Below are 21,731 nucleotides of genomic sequence, written 5' to 3' on the forward strand. Positions count from 1 at the left end.
CCCTTGAACTGCCAAACCGCTGGATTCCCTACCTGTTGCCACCAAAGACTACCCTGCCTATTGTGAGTACCGCTTACCTCATTTTGCGATCTCTCTCTGCTCTGGGATAGTCCCTATCATTTCAGCTTGACGCCGGGATAAGAAGACTACTGGCCAAGTTTGGTCTGATAGTGGAATATCCCACGAGCATTACATTATAATTTTTTCTTCCTTCTCTTGCTATCTTTATTTTAAAAGCAGGAATTTAAAGCTTAGGAGCCAGCCCATTTTAGGTTCAGCACTCTGGATAGTCCTTGCTTATTGGTAGCAACATGCAGCAAAGTCAATAAGCAAGCACAACCCAGGTTCTCAACCAAAAATGGGCCGGCTCTTAAGCTTCACATTACTGCTTTTTAAATAAAGATAGCAAGAAAACAAAGAAAAATTGTTAATGGAAGTAAAATTAGAAAGTTGCTTAAAATTGCATGCTCTATCTGAACCGTTAAAGAAAATGTTTGGGTTTAGTATCCCTTTAAACGTATAACTGTTTTCCTTTCATATGTATGATAGATTTTTTTTTTTAATTTGATATTCCTTTAATAGCTATATTTTTTTGTTCAAGATACTCTCCCTCTCGTTAAATTTGTGTATAGCATATATAAGCAATTAATCACTGCTTTGGTTTTGAAGTTCAGGAATATACCCTTTTAGCCACAGGAAAGGAGAAGGGATAATATTTTGAATTAGGGGTAGATATAAAATGGAATCCTTTATTGGTCAATCCATCATTGTGTAAATGTTTAGGATCAGATTTTAAAATCTTGTAGGTTCTAATCCAGCCTCTCAGTCTTAAATTGTAGGAAAATGAAATACGTTAAATTAGGTTTTTACTACACATAAGTAAATATTTTATATGGAACTTAATGCTGAGTTTAATGTCTCTTAAAATGCTTAGATTTTACACTTGCAATCAACTTTATCCAAAAATCAGAAGAATGTCGTAAGAGGTAAGATGGAATTTGATATTTTTAGCCAAAGTGGGTGGTTTGTAGACTTTATATTTAATAGCTAGTAAAATAAATTAAAAAAACACAACCCGACAATATACCAAAGAAAAAGGCAACATTTATATATTGCAGCTCTGTGTTGTCTAATGATTATCCTCATGAGCTGGAGACAGAGTTTTCGAGATACCCTGGTGTGAGAAATTCTGAATACCGGAAACATCTGTCTGTATACAGCTCTACGGGATAAAAAGTCCAACACTGTTTTAGACTCACTATAAAAAAAAGATGTGTTCAGCCAAACACAGTTGGATAATATTAGACTTGGTTATACCATGAACAATGAAAAAATAATAAATAGTGTTCACGAAAGTCAAAAATAAAAATGAAATGTCCCTAAATGAAGAAAAAAAATTGCAAGTGTATAACAGGGAAAACACTGCACAGTAACAGAACTGAACTGAACACATGAAGCCTAAGTGCAATGCATTAAGTTAGTATGACTTTAAAAGGGACATTAAACACTTTGTGATGGTAATATAAAATGATAAATCTGATATATAAAAAACCTCTGCAATATACTTTATTTTGTCCCCTTTTCCTGTAATTCCATTCTGAAATTGTGAGCTTTTCAGTTCCTGTTAAAAATGAAAGCGCAGAACACTGTTGTATTCCTCACAGCCATTGGCTGCACACTCTAATGACCTATTTATTACCGTCTCTTATTGGCCACAGCAGAGAAGGTAACCTAAGTTACAAAATGGCAGCTCCCATTGTTTTATAGACACTAAAACTCTACACTTATTTTATCACTATTTAAACAACCAATGGGAAAAAAATAATCCACGTTATTAACAAACTAATCTTTTCTTTGAATGGATGACTCTATCTAGTATTTATTTAGTGTTTAATGTCCCTTTAAGGCCAGAGCTCCAGACCATTTTAGTGGGCGGATTTGAGAACCATTGAAAATTAATACATTTAAAAAAAACATTTATTGTTTTAAAAAAAAAGCAAAAAAAATAATAATTTGTTTTCATTCATTCTTAAAGGGACAGTCTAGGCCAAAATAAACTTTCATGATTCAGATAGAGCATGTAATTTTAAACAATTTTCCAATTTACTTTTATCACCAATTTTGCTTTGTTCTCTTGGTATTCTTAGTTGAAAGATTAACCTAGGAGGTTCATATGCTAATTTCTTAGACCTTGAAGCCCACCTCTTTCAGATTGCATTTTAACAATTTTTCACCACTAGAGGGTGTTAGTTTGCATATTTCATATAGATAACACTGTGCTTGTTATCTGGGAGCAGGCACTGATTGGCTAGACTGCAAGTCTGTCAAAAGAACTGAAAAAAGGGGCAGTTTGCAGAGGTTTAGATACAAGATAATCACAGAGGTTAAACGTATATTAATATAACTGTGTTGTTTATGGAAAACTGGGAAATGGGTAATAAAGGGATTATCTATCTTTTAAAACAATACAAATTATGGTGTAGACTGTCCCTTTAAGCGAATTAAATGTCCTAGTCCCTTCCGTGCCTTATTAGCACTGTATAAACTTTTATTGGCATAGCAATATAGGTCCTTATACAGCAAACACGGGTAAGTGCAGCTCTTTATGATTATAAAAGATACAAAAGGATACAATGGCTAAAGGTTTTTGTATATATATATATATATATATATATATATATATATATATATATATATATATATATATATATATATATTTATTTATTTTTTTTATTATTAAAGGTGTCTGTCCTCCCCTAATTAAAAAAAATAAAAATAAAAAAATGACACTAGACTTCTTAACATTTTTTTGGTTCATCATTTATAATTTTATTTAAATGCAGTTATAAACACTGTGTAACATTTTAAATTTGGGAAACCAATCACAAAAATATATACTTTTAACTCAAAAGCAGTATACATAATGACTTAAATCATAAATGGCACATACCGACAATTTAGATGATTAAACATAAATTAAGATTTCACAGCTAACAGCAGTTACATGGGTATACGGATATTTACCATTTATTGACAAATTTTACAAAAATGTATAATGATGAAAGAGCTTGCAAATAAAAATAAATAAAAATATAATATAGCTAAAAATGCAATCTTATTTGCCATCATATAAACATGGTTGTTTAATGGCAGTGAACAAAAAATAAACAATTCTTCGTTAAAGGAACATTATAATTAAAAAAAGGACATGCTCTAATTCGTTAGGGCATATATTTTTGCATGACTGAGTCTGGCTAATTATATGTTTGAACCCAGAGCAAACAGATATACGTTCAATGTGGGACTTTATCTGTGTATTTAATGCCTTAGCTCAAGAACACAAAAATACATGCACAAATTAATTACAGTATTCAATTTTTTTTAATTAGAATGTCCATGTAAACAATTTTTTTCATAGGCCAAGTAATTATTTTAAGTCATATTAATGCAACAGCTGATTTAACAATCACTGTGTAAATTATCTTAGCATTATGATTAAACTAAAGGACAACTGGTTTATTGCTTGAGCAGAGAAACCTGATTATAAAGTAGAAAAGTAAGGGATGCAAGTTATTATAATGCATCGCTCTTAGGGACTCAAAGTCTCGTAAATTAAAAAAAAAGAAAAAGAATTTACATGCTCTAAAAGGTCACAACCTTCTAGCGTCTATGAATGTATTTGGCATTGTGCAGAGGATTTTTTTATATTCTTTCTTTAAGGGCTGAGAACATTTTCTAGATAATTAGCAATTTCATGAAAAAAAAAATATTACACACACAGTGTACATACTAAAAGCTCAGTGCTATGCAATAGATGGCCTTAAGCCATTTCTTTCAATCCCATCAGCCTCTTCGCTTTCCTAAACGTGTAACACACACAAGCTAACTGTTCCATTGTGTTGGGTAGTAACATTTCCCTACTTGCACACCTGACTTTGTTACTGTAGCATTAGTCTTTTAGAATTAACAGGTTACATGTAGGGTTCAGGGAAACCTTTAGCCATGCATCCATTGTATACTTTTAGTACTGTCTTAGATAAACGCCAGGTTAAGGCCTAACCTGATTCAGAGTCACTGCTATCAGAAGTGCTGGAATCGCTGCTGCTGCTTTCATCAGAACTTGAGGAGCTGTTACTACTGCTTTCACTAAGTCGGCTGGGGCCTCCCATAATCTGTGGGGCTGCGGTCACGTCCTCTGTAAAAGATTAGGCCCAGTGTTAATATCACAGCAGGAGAACGAGCACAACATATGTGGATAGCATACCTACCTAAGGCTTTAGAATTCTTAGCGGAGGTTAACTGCACACTGACATCTTGTAACCTTTTTTCTAGTTCTTGTTTCTTTTCTTTATTAATTTGTTCTTTTGATTTTTGGGATTTTTCAGCTGTAAAAATATAAATAAATGATATTTGCATTAAGATTTATACTCTTATTTCCTATAACATTTTATCCTGTATGTTTTTCCTATACCGTTTAAACTCTCAACAGAACCTTCATAAACGTTCCATATTGTAAAATAGTTTACAGAAAAGGACCATATGACAGACCACGGGTTTGTTCTGTATTTTAGCAAAGGCCAACAAGACTTGTACTTACGGCAATTTATTTTGCAATATAGCTATATGGCATGATATCTTCGTACTTATATGATCTCCACATTTTATTTACTATTGCACTTTATAAAGAAATGACAAAACACTAGACACATACCGTTGGATTTTTTGGGCCTCTTCCGTAGACATACCGTGACATATTTTTCTAGATGCCTCAGGGTTGAGTGTTTCAGTGTCTCAAAATCTATTTCTATCTCATGAGGGTTAGAGTCTTTCAGTGAGGGTTCTCTAGATTGTAAAATATTAACAACCCTCCTAAGCTTTTCTCCAGGCAATTTATTGATGTCCAAGCTTAACTGCCTTTTTTCATCATAAGTCATGGGTTTGCCATGGTCTTCATCAGACGATTCATGCAGTTTCTTCTTCTTTGAGTCACTAAAAGAAAAAAAAGACTCAAATAAATGCCTAACTATAATTTAACATTAATTCCCAAGTAACAATCTGCAAATTGTATATTTTACAACAACCACATGCTCTTGAGAAACCAAAGAGTTTCACTTATTTTATAAATATGACTTCACTTAAAGGGACAGTCTAGGCCAAAATAAACTTTCATGATTCAGATAGAGCAAGTCATTTTAAACAATTTTCCAATTTACTTTTATCACCAATTTTGCTTTGTTCTCTTGGTATTCTAAGTTGAAAGCTTAACCTAGGCTAGGAGGTTCATATGCTAATTTCTTAGACCTTGAAGCCTACCTCTTTCAGATTGCATTTTAACAGTTTTTCACCACTAGAGGGTGTTAGTTCACGTATTTCATATAGATAACACTGTGCTCATGCACGTGAAGTTATCTGGGAGCAGGCACTGATTGGCTAGACTGCAAGTCTGTCAAAAGAACTGAAAAAAGGGGCTGTTTGCAAAGGCTTAGATACAAGATAATCACAGAGGTTAAAAGTATATTATTATAACTGTGTTGGTTATGCAAAACTGGGGAATGGGTAATAAAGGGATTATCTATCTTTTAAAACAATAAAAATTCTGGTGTAGACTGTCCCTTTAAAGGGACATTCCGATCAAAATGTAAATGCACATAGATGAATCACATCTTTGAATAGAAACATATTTACAATATACTCTTATTGGCAAAAATGATTCTAGTAACAATTATCATTGTTTTGGTGCTAGCGTTTTTCTCTGCACGTGCACGTGAAGAATAGCTAGATATTCTCAGTGAGCATTTTAAATACTGTAGCTGTTAAGGGCATCAGTGGGGCTTGTAATATGTCAACAATTAACAATTTCAGTCATTACCAGATGGTACAAGCACCTTAGGCCCTCTGAGCAAGTGCTGTGTTTAGAATGCTGGTGCACGGTGCATACTTAAATACACTTTTGAAGCCGCTATAGCTTATCAAAAGCATTTTTCTTAATACATGTATAGTACAAAAATGCTTCTATTCAAAACTTAAATGCATCCATGTGGATTCCAATTTTGTCTGGAATGTCCCTTTAAACAAGATCAAGAAATGTTTATAAAGAAAATGTGAAATAATATTTTAATAACTTTATTAATAATATTAACAAATTAACAATAACAACAACATTTTAACAATATTATTAACAGTAATGTTAACACCAACAACTTTATTAATAATTATTATTTATTATTATTACTACTGTTAATATTAATGTTTTATTATTGTTCATATTAAGGTTATTAATAGTAATTCTAATTATATTAACTATAACAATATTAACAATAACATAACAAAAGTAATAAAAATAATAGGAGGAAAGGGATTTGGGGGTAGTAATAGATAACAAGCTAAAGATGGGTGCACAATGCAGGGCAGCGGCTACAAAGGCTAATAAGATACTAGCATGTATTAAAAGAGGCATTGACTCAAGGGAGGAAAGCATAATTCTGTCACTATATAAAGCCCTGGTAAGACCTCACCTTGAGTATGGAGTGCAGTTCTGGGGACCAATTGCAAAAAAAAGATATTGCAGAACTAGAAAAAGTCCAGAGAAGGGCCACAAAGCTAATAAAGGGATTGGAGAATTTAACCTAAGGAGAGGCTAGCCAAACTGGTTCTGTTTTCTTTAGAAAAAAGGCGCTTAAGAGGTGACATGATTACTTTATATAAATATATTCAAAGCCCATATACAGAGATGGCAGAAGCTCTGTTTATTCCAAGAAAATTGTTTGTGACCAGAGGTCACAATTTAAGGTTGGAGGAAAGGAGATTTAATCTCCTGCAACGGAAAAGTTTTTTCACTGTAAGAGTAATAAAATTGTGGAACTCATTACCAAAGGAGGTAGTGAATGCCAATACCCTAGATACAGTTAAAAGTTATTTGGATACATTTCTGTCTATAAACAAAATTCATGGATAGGATTGCTAGTATTAAATGGGTCACCTTTTAGTGGGATTATTTAAATTTAACAGGAGCTTCTTGTATATATTTTAGATTTGTATAGGTTGAACTCGATAGACTTCGGTCTTTTTTCAACCTCATCTACTATGTTACTATGCTACTATTATTATTTATTATATCAGACCTTGTGCAATTGTATTCCTTTATTTTCAGGGACGTCACTATTGAATAAGCTATCAATGTTCTGTTAGACCCAGTTATTGCTTATAAAAACAACCAACCAACCACATTATAAATGATGTAGGCACAAGGTTTAGTTTTCTCCATAAGATACAAAATAGCTATAAAATGCAGAAGGACAAAAGGTGACGCATTGATTTTGATAGGTATACTTTAAATTACAAGGAACTTCCTATTTCTTTAAACTTTTTCCTACAATCCTGTAATGTGAGCATTTTTTGTTTGCTAGTAAAGTGATTTCTATAAAAGAAAAAACTAAGGGGACGCGCTACTAAAGAAACAGTGATGGTGTAAAAATCGTGATGTGACTGCTTAGATAAAAAGTGGGTGTTGTGCAAATAAAGATATAGAATTGGTTGATAAACGAATTAACAACTTGGCTCAGTGTGTAGTAACACCAACCACTATGGTGTGTTTAAGGAAAAATAATGCTTTAAAAAGAGAAAAAAATATATATATAAATGAATATAAAAATAAACATATAACCAAACACTTGTGCAATTTGAACATATAAATATGTATAAGTGTCCCAGTGTCCAGTATACTTGAAAAGTCCAAGACCTGTAAAAGAGTAAGTGGAAACAGACAATGGACAGTCCACTTCAAAATAAAGGATATGATAGCAATCAAAAGTTCGTGATAAAAAGGCTTGCTCCGCTTGTGTCCACGGTGTAATGGATCAATGAATCTGTGAGGATATAAAGGCAACAACGGGCGCCAACATAGTGTGAATCAGTTTACATCAACTGAGAAATAAAGTATAAGAAATATACTCACAAGTGGAGTGGCACCCTGAGTCAACAAGGTGCGTGCAGGCAGGCTGACATTCAAAACCAGCAGTCAGTACGCTGGAGGTCTCACCCGGGAAACCTATGGGTTGATGAAGACAGGTGTCAGCTGTGGGTCGTTTAAGAAGCCGGAATACCAGTGGAGAGGTGCAAACAACTGTGGATACTTTCTCCAAACAATCGTGTTTGCACAATCAGATCCAATCCCAAATGAAATGATGATTGTCCAAATAAGGAAAAGTTTTTAAAATCCAACCAAATAAAATCAATAGGACATCAATATAAAATAGCAAAGAAACCGGGTCTGTATAAAAACTTGTGAGTATATTTCTTATACTTTATTTCTCAGTTGATGTAAACTGATTCACACTATGTTGGCGCCCGTTGTTGCTTTTATATCCTCACATTTTTTGTTTGCTGAATTTGTAATGGTAGAAAATATTTTAGAATTAAATGCAAAATAAATTATGTTGGTCTTATCACTTGATAAACTGAGATGATGTTTCAACTTTTAGTTTGTTCTGTGCTGATGTGAAGACATCCCATCATGACCAGGGTGAATAGATCCAATTCCTTACTATTAATTTTATTTTCTTGTCAGATAAGAAAACAAAATGTCTTCAGAGGTACTTTAAGCTGAAATTCAGGTAAAGCTGAAATTCAGGTAAAGCCCAAAGCCTCGTTTCTAGGCGAGGGATACATCCTAAAATGGCTTAAAGGGCGACATAATAGCTTCAAGGATTAAAGACAAAATTATATGAAGATACTAAAGATTTGCATTTAGGACAATTATTTGGTGGTGCTTGAAAGGACTCCTCAGCCATCAACCTCTGAGCTCATTTAATTCAAGCTGATAGAGACTTGAACATCCAATACACTTTTACTAATCCTTCATTTAAAAATTCAAATATAGGAGACAGTTATTGAAAAGTTACCTCTAACCGGATCAATACAGAGAAAAAAAATCCAAATTACCATATTATCATCGTAATGTGATACTTTTGTAGTTTGTATAATGACCACCAGATAAATAGTCCACATTTTTTTTTCTAGTTGGCACTAGTTACTAGCCATCATGTCCAAGAATTGCATATTAGGATAAAAAAGTGACCCTTGCCACTATCTGCTGAGTTTTAAACCCGTTGATGAAACTTGAAAATTGTTGAGCCCCCATTCGCCCAGAAAAATGTGCTGTCTGCCAAGGTATCCCAACTGATGTTTGCTGTTTTAAGGCAAATTAACAACCCAAATATGTATTTCTGACTCACATGCTGACCAGTGGCCTAGAATGACTTGATTCTAAAGTACTGATCCATAATCTAAGGTGCCAGAATCTATGGCCATGCATAAGCATTAAAGATTTGTCTACTCCGTTACAAGTGGTACTGTATCATCCACCAGGACATTGCCTGAACATGAATATTGACCGATATTTCTAGAATTATGGACTTACACAGTAAAAAAAAAAAATGCTGGACTAGTTTCATCTTCCAATTGGCCTAGCTTGGCTGGTTGAAAGCAACTTTCCTAAACAACTTATCCAGACGCACACTTGTCATGTACCTGAAATGTTGAACAAACCAAATCAAACTATCTTGTCTTGTTGCCATCACTATTTTGTTCAAATTAGTCTATGAATTCTGCTCCTAATACAACGCAAGACCTGGTAATTAGATGACTTATTTATGTACATCAAACCGTGCTTGGTAAGAAGTGTGTTTTGCAGAGAGAGCTACCACAAGAATGTGTTCTAGGTAGTTATATACTTGCACGTCTGAGTTCTGCCATGAAAGTGACTAATGATGAACATTCTTGGTGCCATGAACAAATTGAAAATGTTTTCCCCATGACAAATAAGGAAATGCTGGTGTGGAACTGCAAGTGGAATGTTTTTAGAGGAATGGCACTGGATGAGGGGGAAAAAAAACCCAAAAAACTATCAGGAGAGAAAAAACATGATTTATGCTTACCTGATAAATTCCTTTCTTCTGTAGTGTGATCAGTCCACGGGTCATCATTACTTCTGGGATATTACTCCTCCCCAACAGGAAGTGCAAGAGGATTCACCCAGCAGAGTTGCATATAGCCCCTCCCCTCTACGTCACCCCCAGTCATTCGACCAAGGACCAACGAGAAAGGAGAAACCAAGGGTGTAGTGGTGACTGGAGTATAATTTAAAAAATAATTACCTGCCTTAAAAACAGGGCGGGCCGTGGACTGATCACACTACAGAAGAAAGGAATTTATCAGGTAAGCATAAATTATGTTTTCTTCTGTTAAGTGTGATCAGTCCACGGGTCATCATTACTTCTGGGATACCAATACCAAAGCAAAAGTACACGGATGACGGGAGGGATAGGCAGGCTCTTTTATACAGAAGGAACCACTGCCTGAAAAACCTTTCTCCCAAAAATAGCCTCCGAGGAAGCAAAAGTGTCAAATTTGTAAAATTTGGAAAAAGTATGAAGCGAAGACCAAGTTGCAGCCTTGCAAATCTGTTCAACAGAGGCCTCATTCTTGAAGGCCCAAGAGGAAGCCACAGCTCTAGTAGAATGAGCTGTAATTCTTTCAGGAGGCTGCTGTCCAGCAGTCTCATAAGCTAAACTTATTATACTACGAAGCCAAAAGGAAAGAGAGGTTGCCGAAGCCTTTTGACCTCTCCTCTGACCAGAGTACACGACAAACAGAGAAGACGTTTGTCGAAATTCCTTAGTTGCCTGTAAGTAAAATTTTAGGGCACGAACTACGTCCAGATTGTGTAGTAAACGTTCCTTCTTCGAAGAAGGATTTGGACACAAAGAAGGAACAACAATCTCTTGATTGATATTCCTGTTAGTGACTACCTTAGGTAAGAACCCAGGTTTAGTACGCAGAACTACCTTATCCGAATGAAAAATCAAATAAGGAGAATCACAATGTAAGGCTGATAACTCAGAGACTCTTCGAGCCGAGGAAATAGCCATTAAAAATAGAACTTTCCAAGATAACAACTTTATATCAATGGAATGGAGGGGTTCAAACGGAACGCCCTGTAAAACGTTAAGAACAAGGTTTAAACTCCATGGCGGAGCCACAGTTTTAAACACAGGCTTAATCCTGGCCAAAGCCTGACAAAAAGCCTGAACGTCTGGAACTTCTGACAGACGTTTGTGTAACAGAATAGACAGAGCTGAGATCTGTCCCTTTAATGAACTAGCAGATAAACCCTTTTCTAAACCTTCTTGTAGAAAAGACAATATCCTAGGAATCCTAACCTTACTCCAAGAGTAACCTTTGGATTCACACCAATATAGGTATTTACGCCATATCTTATGGTAAATCTTTCTGGTAACAGGCTTCCTAGCCTGTATTAAGGTGTCAATAACTGACTCAGAAAACCCACGTCTTGATAAAATCAAACGTTCAATTTCCAAGCAGTCAGCTTCAGAGAAGTTAGATTTTGATGTTTGAAAGGACCCTGTATCAGGAGGTCCTGTTTCAGAGGTAGAGACCAAGGTGGACAGGATGACATGTCCACCAGGTCTGCATACCAAGTCCTGCGTGGCCATGCAGGTGCTATCAGAATCACTGATGCTCTCTCCTGTTTGATTCTGGCAATCAATCGAGGAAGCATCGGGAAGGGTGGAAACACATAAGCCATCCTGAAGTCCCAAGGTGCTGTCAGGGCATCTATTAGGACTGCTCCTGGATCCCTAGATCTGGACCCGTAACGAGGAAGCTTGGCGTTCTGTCGAGACGCCATGAGATCTATCTCTGGTTTGCCCCAACGTTGAAGTATTTGGGCAAAGACCTCCGGATGAAGTTCCCACTCCCCCGGATGAAAAGTCTGACGACTTAAGAAATCCGCCTCCCAGTTCTCCACTCCCGGGATGTGGATTGCTGACAGGTGGCAAGAGTGAGACTCTGCCCAGCGAATTATCTTTGATACTTCCATCATTGCTAGGGAGCTTCTTGTCCCTCCCTGATGGTTGATGTAAGCTACAGTCGTGATGTTGTCCGACTGAAACCTGATGAACCCCCGAGTTGTCAACTGGGGCCAAGCCAGGAGGGCATTGAGAACTGCTCTCAATTCCAGAATGTTTATTGGCAGGAGACTCTCCTCCTGACTCCATTGTCCCTGAGCCTTCAGAGAATTCCAGACGGCACCCCAACCTAGAAGGCTGGCGTCTGTTGTTACAATTGTCCAGTCTGGTCTGCTGAATGGCATCCCCCTGGACAGATGTGGCCGAGAAAGCCACCATAGAAGAGAATTTCTGGTCTCTTGATCCAGATTCAGAGAAGGGGACAAGTCTGAGTAATCCCCATTCCACTGACTTAGCATGCATAATTGCAGTGGTCTGAGGTGTAAGCGAGCAAATGGCACTATGTCCATTGCTGCTACCATTAAGCCGATTACCTCCATGCATTGAGCCACCGACGGGTGTTGAATGGAATGAAGGGTGCGGCAAGCACTTTGAAGTCTTGTTAACCTGTCCTCTGTCAGGTAAATCTTCATTTCTACAGAATCTATAAGAGTCCCCAGGAAGGGAACTCTTGTGAGTGGAACGAGTGAACTTTTCTTTTCGTTCACCTTCCATCCATGTGACCTTAGAAAAGCCAGTACTAACTCTGTATGAGACTTGGCAGTTTGAAAGCTTGAAGCTTTTATCAGAATGTCGTCTAGGTACGGGGCTACTGAAATTCCCCGCGGTCTTAGTACCGCCAGAAGAGCCCCTAGAACCTTTGTGAAGATTCTTGGAGCTGTAGCCAATCCGAATGGAAGAGCTACAAACTGGTAATGCCTGTCTAGAAAGGCAAACCTTAGATACCGGTAATGATCTTTGTGAATCGGTATGTGCAGGTAAGCGTCCTTTAAGTCCACTGTGGTCATGTACTGACCTTCTTGGATCATGGGTAAAATTGTCCGAATAGTCTCCATTTGAATGATGGAACTCTTAGGAATTTGTTTAGGATCTTTAAATCCAGGATTGGTCTGAAAGTTCCCTCTTTTTTGGGAACCACAAACAGATTTGAGTAAAACCCTTGTCCCTGTTCCGACCGTGGAACTGGATGGACTACTCCCATTAACAATAGTTCTTGTATGCAGCGTAGAAACGCTTCTTTCTTTGTTTGGTCTGTTGACAATCTTGACAGATGAAATCTCTCTCTTGGAGGAGAGTGTTTGAAGTCCAGAAGGTATCCCTGAGATATTATCTCTAGCGCCCAGGGATCCTGGACATCTCTTGTCCAAGCCTGGGCGAAGAGAGAAAGTCTGCCCCCCACTAGATCCGATCCCGGATCGGGGGCCCTCAATTCATGCTGTTTTAGTGGCAGCAGCAGGTTTCCTGGCCTGCTTGCCCTTGTTCCAGGACTGGTTAGGTCTCCAGCCTTGTCTGTAGCGAGCACCAGATCCTTCTTGTTTTGGAGTAGTGGAAGTTGATGCTGCTCCTGCTTTGAAATTCCGAAAGGAACGAAAATTAGACTGTCTAGCCTTAGGTTTGGCTTTGTCTTGAGGCAGGGCGTGGCCCTTACCTCCTGTAATGTCAGCGATAATTTCTTTCAAACCGGGCCCAAATAAGGTCTGTCCCTTGAAAGGTATATTAAGTAATTTGGACTTAGAAGTTACATCAGCTGACCAGGATTTTAGCCACAGTGCTCTGCGCGCCTGAATGGCGAATCCGGAATTCTTAGCCGTAAGTTTAGTTAAATGTACTACGGCTTCCGAAATGAATGAATTAGATAGCTTAAGTATTCTAAGCCTGTCTGAAATGTCGTCCAGCGTAACTGAACTAAGGTTCTCTTCTAGAGACTCAATCCAGAATGCCGCTGCAGCCGTGATCGGCGCAATGCATGCAAGGGGTTGCAATATAAAACCTTGTTGAACAAACATCTTCTTAAGGTAACCCTCTAACTTTTTATCCATTGGATCTGAAAAGGCACAGCTATCCTCTACCGGGATAGTGGTACGCTTAGCTAAAGTAGAAACTGCTCCCTCCACCTTAGGGACCGTTTGCCATAAGTCCCGTGTGGTGGTGTCTATTGGAAACATCTTTCTAAATATCGGAGGGGGTGAGAACGGCACACCGGGTCTATCCCACTCCTTAGTAATAATTTCAGTTAGTCTCTTAGGTATAGGAAAAACGTCAGTACTTGTTGGTACAGCAAAATATTTATCCAACCTACACATTTTCTCTGGTATTGCAACTGTGTTACAATCATTCAGGGCCGCTAACACCTCCCCTAGTAAAACACGGAGGTTTTCCAGCTTAAATTTAAAATTTGAAATATCTGAATCCAATCTGTTTGGATCAGAACTGTCAGCCGCAGAATGAAGCTCTCCGTCCTCATGTTCTGCAAGTTGCGACGCAGTATCTGACATGGCCCTAACATTATCAGCGCACTCTGTTCTCACCCCAGAGTGATCACGCTTGCCTCTTAGTTCTGGTAATTTAGCCAAAACCTCAGTCATAACAGTAGCCATATCTTGTAATGTTATTTGTAATGGCCGCCCAGATGTACTGGGCGCCACCATATCGCGCACGTCCCGAGCGGGAGATGCAGGTACTGTCACGTGAGGCGAGTTAGTCGGCATAACTCTCCCCTCGTTGTTTGGTGAAATTTGTTCAATTTGTACAGATTGACTTTTATTTAATGTAGCATCAATACAGTTAGTACATAAATTTCTATTGGGCTCCACTTTGGCGTTAGTACAAAAATAGTACAGGTCTCATCCTCTGAATCAGACATGTTTAACAAACTAGCAAATAAACTTGCAACTTGGAAATATTATTCAAGTAAAATACAATGAAAAAAACGAACTGTGCTTAAGAAGCACTGAAGATATATAACAGTTGAAATCAATAAACTTTGTAAAACAAAACGCAATTTAGCAAAGGCTTGTTCCCATTAGCAAATAATAACTAACCCTGAGGCATAAAAAAGTGAAAGAATAAACGTCTTTTATCACAGTCAACTACAGGCTAAAGCCTTATATACATAGTGTAATTCCAGTGAAGTACCATTCCCCAGAATACTTAAATGCAAAATATACATACATGATATTATGTCGGTATGGCAGGATTTTCTCATCAATTCCATTGTCAGAAAATAAAAACTGCTACATACCTCTTTGCAGAATAAACTGCCCGCTGTCCCCTGATCTGAAGTTTACCTCTCCTCAGATGGCCGAGAAACAGCAATATGATCTTAACAACTCCGGCTAAAATCATAGTAAAAGACTCTGGTAGATTCTTCTTCAAACTCTACAAGAGAAGGAATAACACACTCCGGTGCTATTAAAAAATAACAAACTTTTGATTAAAGAAATAAACTAAATAAAATCACCATAGTCCTCTCACACATCCTATCTAGTCGTTGGGTGCAAGAGAATGACTGGGGGTGACGTAGAGGGGAGGGGCTATATGCAACTCTGCTGGGTGAATCCTCTTGCACTTCCTGTTGGGGAGGAGTAATATCCCAGAAGTAATGATGACCCGTGGACTGATCACACTTAACAGAAGAAAGTTATATATTAAATGAACACACATAATTAGTATAGGTTTATAGTTTTTAGAAAGAAGTAGGCAATATACAGGAAAGAGATAAATAATAAATTATGAAAAAGTTCTTGGTGCAAAGAAGAGGCCAGTATGTACCCACACTTGATTTGGAAACGGTTTAAAGACACTTAAGAACATATTTGGATACCACATTTAAAACTGCTTGACATTAACCTGAGAGGATTTCAGAACAGACTAAAGCAGGAATTGTAAATGTGTTTTCTGTACTACTGTGCCTCTTCTACCAGCTAAGAAAGACCTTGAATCTATGAATACTTTAGGTCACTGTAGGGATGACCTTTTTATTTTTATGAGGGGGGGGGGGGAGTATACAAGCTATAAACCATTTCTATTCACTCACTAGCAAAATCTTGCCATCTAACAGGTAGTGGAGATTTAATTACGTTTTTCACTTAAAAGGATTCTACTCCAAAACATTTTTTTTGTTTAAAGGGATACCGAGCCTAATTTTTTCTTTTCATTATTTAGATACAGCAGGTCATTTTAAGAAACTTTCTAATTTACTCCTATTACCAAGAAAGTGAAGAAAAATTTATATATTTATTTGAAAAAGCAGGAAAGTAAGCTTACGAGCCGGCCCATCTTTGGTTCAGCACCTGGGTACAGCTTGCTGATTGGTGCCTAAATGCACCTACCAATCAGCAAGCGCTAACCAGGGTCCTGAACCAAAAATGGGCCGGCTGGTAAGCTTACATCCCTGCTTTTTCAAATAAAGATACCAAGATAACAAAGAAAAATTGATAATAGGAGTAAATTAGAAAGTTGCTTAAAATTGCATGCTCTATGTGAATAATAATAGAAACAATTTGGGTTCAGTATCCCTTTAAAAAGATAGCTAATATTGTTTTTCATGTTATGTTTTATTTTTACATCGAATAGATGCACAAATCACTGTACAAAGGTTATAGACTCATCTATAAAAGCTGTCTTACACAGAGATTGGAACCCTAGATGGTCGAGGAGGTTCTCTAAGCAGGGGTGGGAGTGTCTCACAGATATAGGTGCAAGAGTCCCCTGGTGCGATGTGACCTACTCAGCTGAGCTCCCTGCACATAAAGGTAGGATACATACACATTACAAAATAATCCACTGTTATGTCACTACCTAAAATAGTTCTGCTCTCGCATAATGCGAGAGGCTTAAATACTGATATAAAGAGACGAACAGCGATGTCGAATTATAGAAAGTTGAGGGCCACCATTATTTATCTTCAGGAAACCCATTTTCTAAAAAATACTATCCCCAAATATTGGGCGAGAGATTACCCAATGCAATTCCACTCTGCGTTAGATGCAAAGAAGAGAGGAGTCTCTATCCTAATTCACTCCTCGATTCCATTCACACATAAAGAAACAATATTGGATAAGGAGGGCAGATACCTGTTGGTTTTGGGGCAGCTGGGGGGGGGAGGTGCTTTTGTGCAATGTATATGCCCCTAATGAACAGCAAGATAAATTCTTTGGTACGATCTCTAATTTGTTGACAGGCTGGTCTAGAAGGAGAATTATACTGGCAGGAGACTTTAATATTGACTTGCAAGCACTAACCAAACAGACTCACTTCACAATCCAAAAAAAAACAGAGACAGAGCGTAACAGCAAAGAATGTCTTAGATTCGCTAGGCCAACATACATTACAAGACACATGGAGACTGCTGAATGGGGGGAGAGAGGACACCACTTATTTCTCAGCAGCCCATAGCAGCTACTCAAAAATAGACTATATTTTTATAAGCCAAATTATACAACCGGCATTACATTCTGTAGATATCCTTCCCTGTGTATGGTCAGACCACTCAATAACAATACTTTGTCTTGGTGACTTAACAGACCCGAAAAGGATAAAATCATGGACCTACGATCCAACCTGTATTAAAAGCCCACTTATAAAAGACAAAGTGCTTCAGAATTTAAAAGAATACTGGCAGATTAATATAAACTCGACGGTAAACCCTATTATACCCTGGGCGGCGCACAAGGCAGTAATTAGGGGGATGCTAATTAAGGAGAAAGCATTATATAGGAAACAAAAAGAGACTCTAATTAGACGATTAAATGCTGAGATTGTTTCCCTAGAACAAACCCACAAAATAACTAACTCGAAAATAGTCTTGCACAAACTTACCAATAAAAAACGAGAATTACACTCTATTTTTAACGACCAATCTATTAGGGCCTCACAGAAGTTGAAAACCAACTATTTTATTTTTGCTAACAAACCCGATAGATATCTTGCTAAAAAGATTAGAGATAACTACCAAACTCTTTCCATACCAACTATCCAGACTGCCTCTGGAAGATTAACCTCCCACCCTCAAGAGATTGTTAACACATTTGCCCAGTTTTATACTGATCTATACAATGGCACAAAGGTGCAACAGACATTGGAAACACGGGAACTATTTAGGTCTTTTTTACTAAAAGCAAACTTAAAGCCAATCACGGAGGAAGACAACACAAATTTGAACTCCAAAATTACAAAGGCAGAGGTGATAAAGGCCATTAAGGACCTCAAGCCTGGTAAAGCTCCAGGGCCTGATGGATTCTCTGGGGAATATTATAAAGCGTTCAGAGACATCTTGATTCCCCACTTATTGGTGTTTGCGAATCATATTATGGAAGGAGGAGAGATACCCCCAGAACTGCTTCAAGCTAAGATAGTGGTTATCCCAAAACAAGGGAAAAACCCCACTCTTTGTTCTAGCTACCGGCCAATCTCCCTCATTAACCAAGATCTTAAAGTGGTAACTAAAATTTTGGCCAATAGATTGAAACATATTTTACCCAGAATAATACACCCCGACCAGGTAGGATTTATCAAAGATAGGGAAGCCCCAGACAATATTCGTAGAATGGTATCTATAATAGACTTTTTGTGGGATCGCAAAGTGCCTTCTCTGATCCTTTCGTTGGATGCGGAGAAGGCATTTGATAGGGTTGACTGGGGATACATGATAACACTGCTGACAGAACTTGGCTTTAAAGATAGATTTCTACAGGCTATTAAAGGGTTATACTCGTCACCTACGGCACATGTCAGAGCAATAGGACACCAATCAGACAGTATACCCATTTTAAATGGAACGAGACAGGGGTGCCCACTTTCGCCCTTATTATTTGCTATATGCATTGAACCATTGGCGGCCTATATACGTAATTGCCCGGATATAACTGGTCTGGAGATAGGTACTTTCCACCACAAAATTACTCTATTCGCGGACGATGTACTGCTTACTGTCTCCAGACCACTGATATCGCTTCCTCATGTTTACCAAGCAATAAAGACATTCTCTCAGATATCCGGCTACAAAATTAATGCAGAGAAGTGTGAGGCACTCCCGTTATTACCAAAACACACCATAAAACTAATTGAGGCAAATTTTGACTTCAGATGGGTGCCGGATGGGCTCAATTATTTGGGTATAAAGCTGACAACACATTCCTCCAGGTTATATGAGGCAAACTATAACCCTATGCTTAAGACTATAAGAACTGATTTGGGGAAATGGAGAAAACTAGGCTTCTCGTGGTATGGTAGACTATCCGCGGTCAAGATGACGATTCTATCCAGAATTCTTTATCTGTTTAGGGTGCTTCCAATCAAAATAGTGACCTCAGATATAGTAAACCTACAGAGGGACATCCATAACTTCCTGAGAGACAACAAACACCCGAGAATCCCACGTCAAATTCTAAATAGACAAAGACAATTGGGAGGAGTGGGGGCCCCTAATTTATTGGATTATTATAAGGCAGCAAGGTTGGCCCAAGACTCTATGCTAAGTAGAAAGCAAAGTGACGTACTTTGGCCTGCTTTAGAAGCAGCAATAGCGCGACAAGAGGACCCAGATGATATTCTCTGGCGGGATGAGACCTTTAGTGACCGCAAGCTGAGACAAAATAGCATCGCGCAATATTCTAGACATCAGTGGAAATTGTTGAGTCAAGCAGGGAAATTACTCCCCACACACACACAATGATAAGGCCCTTGAATACCATTATAAACAAGGAGTTTAGGCATCATATTAAGAAATGGGAGAACAAAGGGTTGTACAGGGTGGCCGACATGCAATTTCAGGGTAAGATACTGACTTTCATCCAGCTACAACAGAGACTAGATCCCCTTCACTGGTTTCTTTACCTTCAGATAACCTCAGCCATAAAGACATACCTCTCACAACACATAGCTCGTAATCGACAAACTGAATTAGAACAACTATGCACCTCAGTTACTAGGTCCAAAAGAGCAATCTCTAGACTTTACATTTCCATCCAAGAAACGAGAGCTGACACTAAAACCAAGTTAATGTTACATTGGGAAACAGATTTAGAGAGAGAATTGGACCTAAGCAAATGGCATCAGACTCTGCACCAGGCTAGTAAGGGCCTTGTCAGTGCTGATCTCAGAGAAAACGTGCTTAAGACGTGCTATAGATGGTACCTGACACCTATCAAGACTGCCCGTATGGGAAATGAGAGTTCCAACTTCTCTTATAGAGGCTGTAGAATACGGGGATCATATATCCATATGTGGTGGGAGTGTCCAAAGGTTAGGGGCGTATGGAATGAGCTATCCTCTTTGTTGAGTAGGGTATTAGATGAAAGGATCTCTCTCACCCCTGCTCAGGCTCTACTACACGAAGATGTACCGAGACTTAAATATATCAACACCTTTATTAGAATCTTATGCACCACAACGAGAATAGCTATAGCTAAATACTGGAAGCTGGAAATCCCGTCGTGGTCAGAAGTGTTAGCTAGAATTCATTCGGTGTACCTGATGTATGAGTCAGCTGCATCTATACAGAATACAAAAACTCAATTTCAAAAGGTCTGGTATTATTGGATAATGGAGAGCAATACACATATGAGACCTAGAGCAGATGAGGATGCAGTAAGATGAAGGTAGTACAAACCTGGCCAAGATAAAGGAGACGAATAGATAATTGACAGCCCTGAATAGGATATTAAACAGTGAAGCTAGATGAGCAAGATATCTTGAGATAGAATAAGAGATAAATGTACAGTGATGAAACACTATTCCTTTTTTTTTTCTTTTTTTTCTTTCCTGTTTGTTTGTTCCAGATTTGTAGTATAGTGTAAGGTTGTGGTTCCGTTATAATAGTTGCTGTGATCAGAATTGTTCAACATTATTACCCCCGATATAAAGATGCTCCCTTTTGAGACTATTTCACTAGCTAAGAAAATGTTGAGAAACTTTAAGGGAGCGTGTGCTGAAAATCAATTACCCATCTAACAGTTAAGCAGACAATGACAGATTTTGTGTTGACATGGGCCCCTGAAGGTCAAGATGAGGATCTTTCTGTGGAGTTTCTTGGGACACCATGCTTTTGGACGCTTAAGGGACTTGATAATGGGAGATCTCTTCTACAACGAGTTATTTTTCTAACTGGTATCTGTGTATACATTTTGTGGGATTTGAGGTTCTTCACATGTTGGGTCCGTATAACTTGATGCATGTTTTTTTTTTCTCTGTCTTAATAATGTTGTCAATGTACTATGGGTAATAATAAAAACTATTTAAATTAAAAAGATAGCTAATCCCTTTATTACCCTTTCCCCAGTTTTGTATAACCAACACTGTTATATTAGTATACTTTTTACCTCTGTGATTAACTTGTATCTAAGCCTCCGCAGACTGCCCCCTTATTTGAGTTCTTTTGACAGACTTGCATTTTAGCCAATCAGTGCTGATTCATACATAACTCCACAGGAGTGAGCACATTGTTATCTATATGGAACACATGAACTAGCACTGTTTAGCTATGAAAAACGGTCAAAATGCACTGAGATAAAAAGGCAGCCTTTAAGAGCTTAGACATTAAAATAAGAGCCTGCCTAGGTTAAGCTTTCAACAAAGAATATAGGAGAGAACAAAGCAAATTTGATGATAAAAGTAAATTGGAAAATTATTAAAAAAAATTGCATGCCCTATCTGTATCATAAAAGTTTAGTTTTGACTAGACTGTCCCTTTAACAGAGAATTAGGGAGGAGTTTTGTGTATATGTGGCTTACTGAGATTTGCTTGTTTGTTGCTTTAGCGGACTGGATAGGAACGGCTAAACCTATCTGACCAGCCGTGACCGCTTTAATTCAATGCAGGGTAGGAGACAACATATCCAGTTAACCCTTAGATTGCTGGATGGCCATTCCAGGTATTAACTACTCCTTATGAGTATCATGACA

The 21,731-nt window shown here is 37.8% G+C and overlaps 1 protein-coding gene across 1 annotated transcript in view; it reads right to left on the reverse strand.

The window, feature by feature from the left end:
• The window catches only part of BRDT (bromodomain testis associated), a 119,963-nt gene that overhangs the window by 74,090 nt on the left and 24,142 nt on the right, over positions 1-21,731 (reverse strand). Inside the window, exons 7-9 of the mRNA XM_053693704.1 lie at positions 4,712-4,989; positions 4,269-4,385; positions 4,061-4,195 (exon numbers count right to left, since the gene is read on the reverse strand). Coding sequence (XP_053549679.1) covers positions 4,061-4,195; positions 4,269-4,385; positions 4,712-4,989 — 530 coding nt within the window. The remainder of the gene's footprint in view (positions 1-4,060; positions 4,196-4,268; positions 4,386-4,711; positions 4,990-21,731) is intronic.

This window comes from Bombina bombina, chromosome 10, assembly GCF_027579735.1.
Source record: "Bombina bombina isolate aBomBom1 chromosome 10, aBomBom1.pri, whole genome shotgun sequence".
Taxonomy (NCBI): Eukaryota; Metazoa; Chordata; class Amphibia; order Anura; family Bombinatoridae; genus Bombina; species Bombina bombina.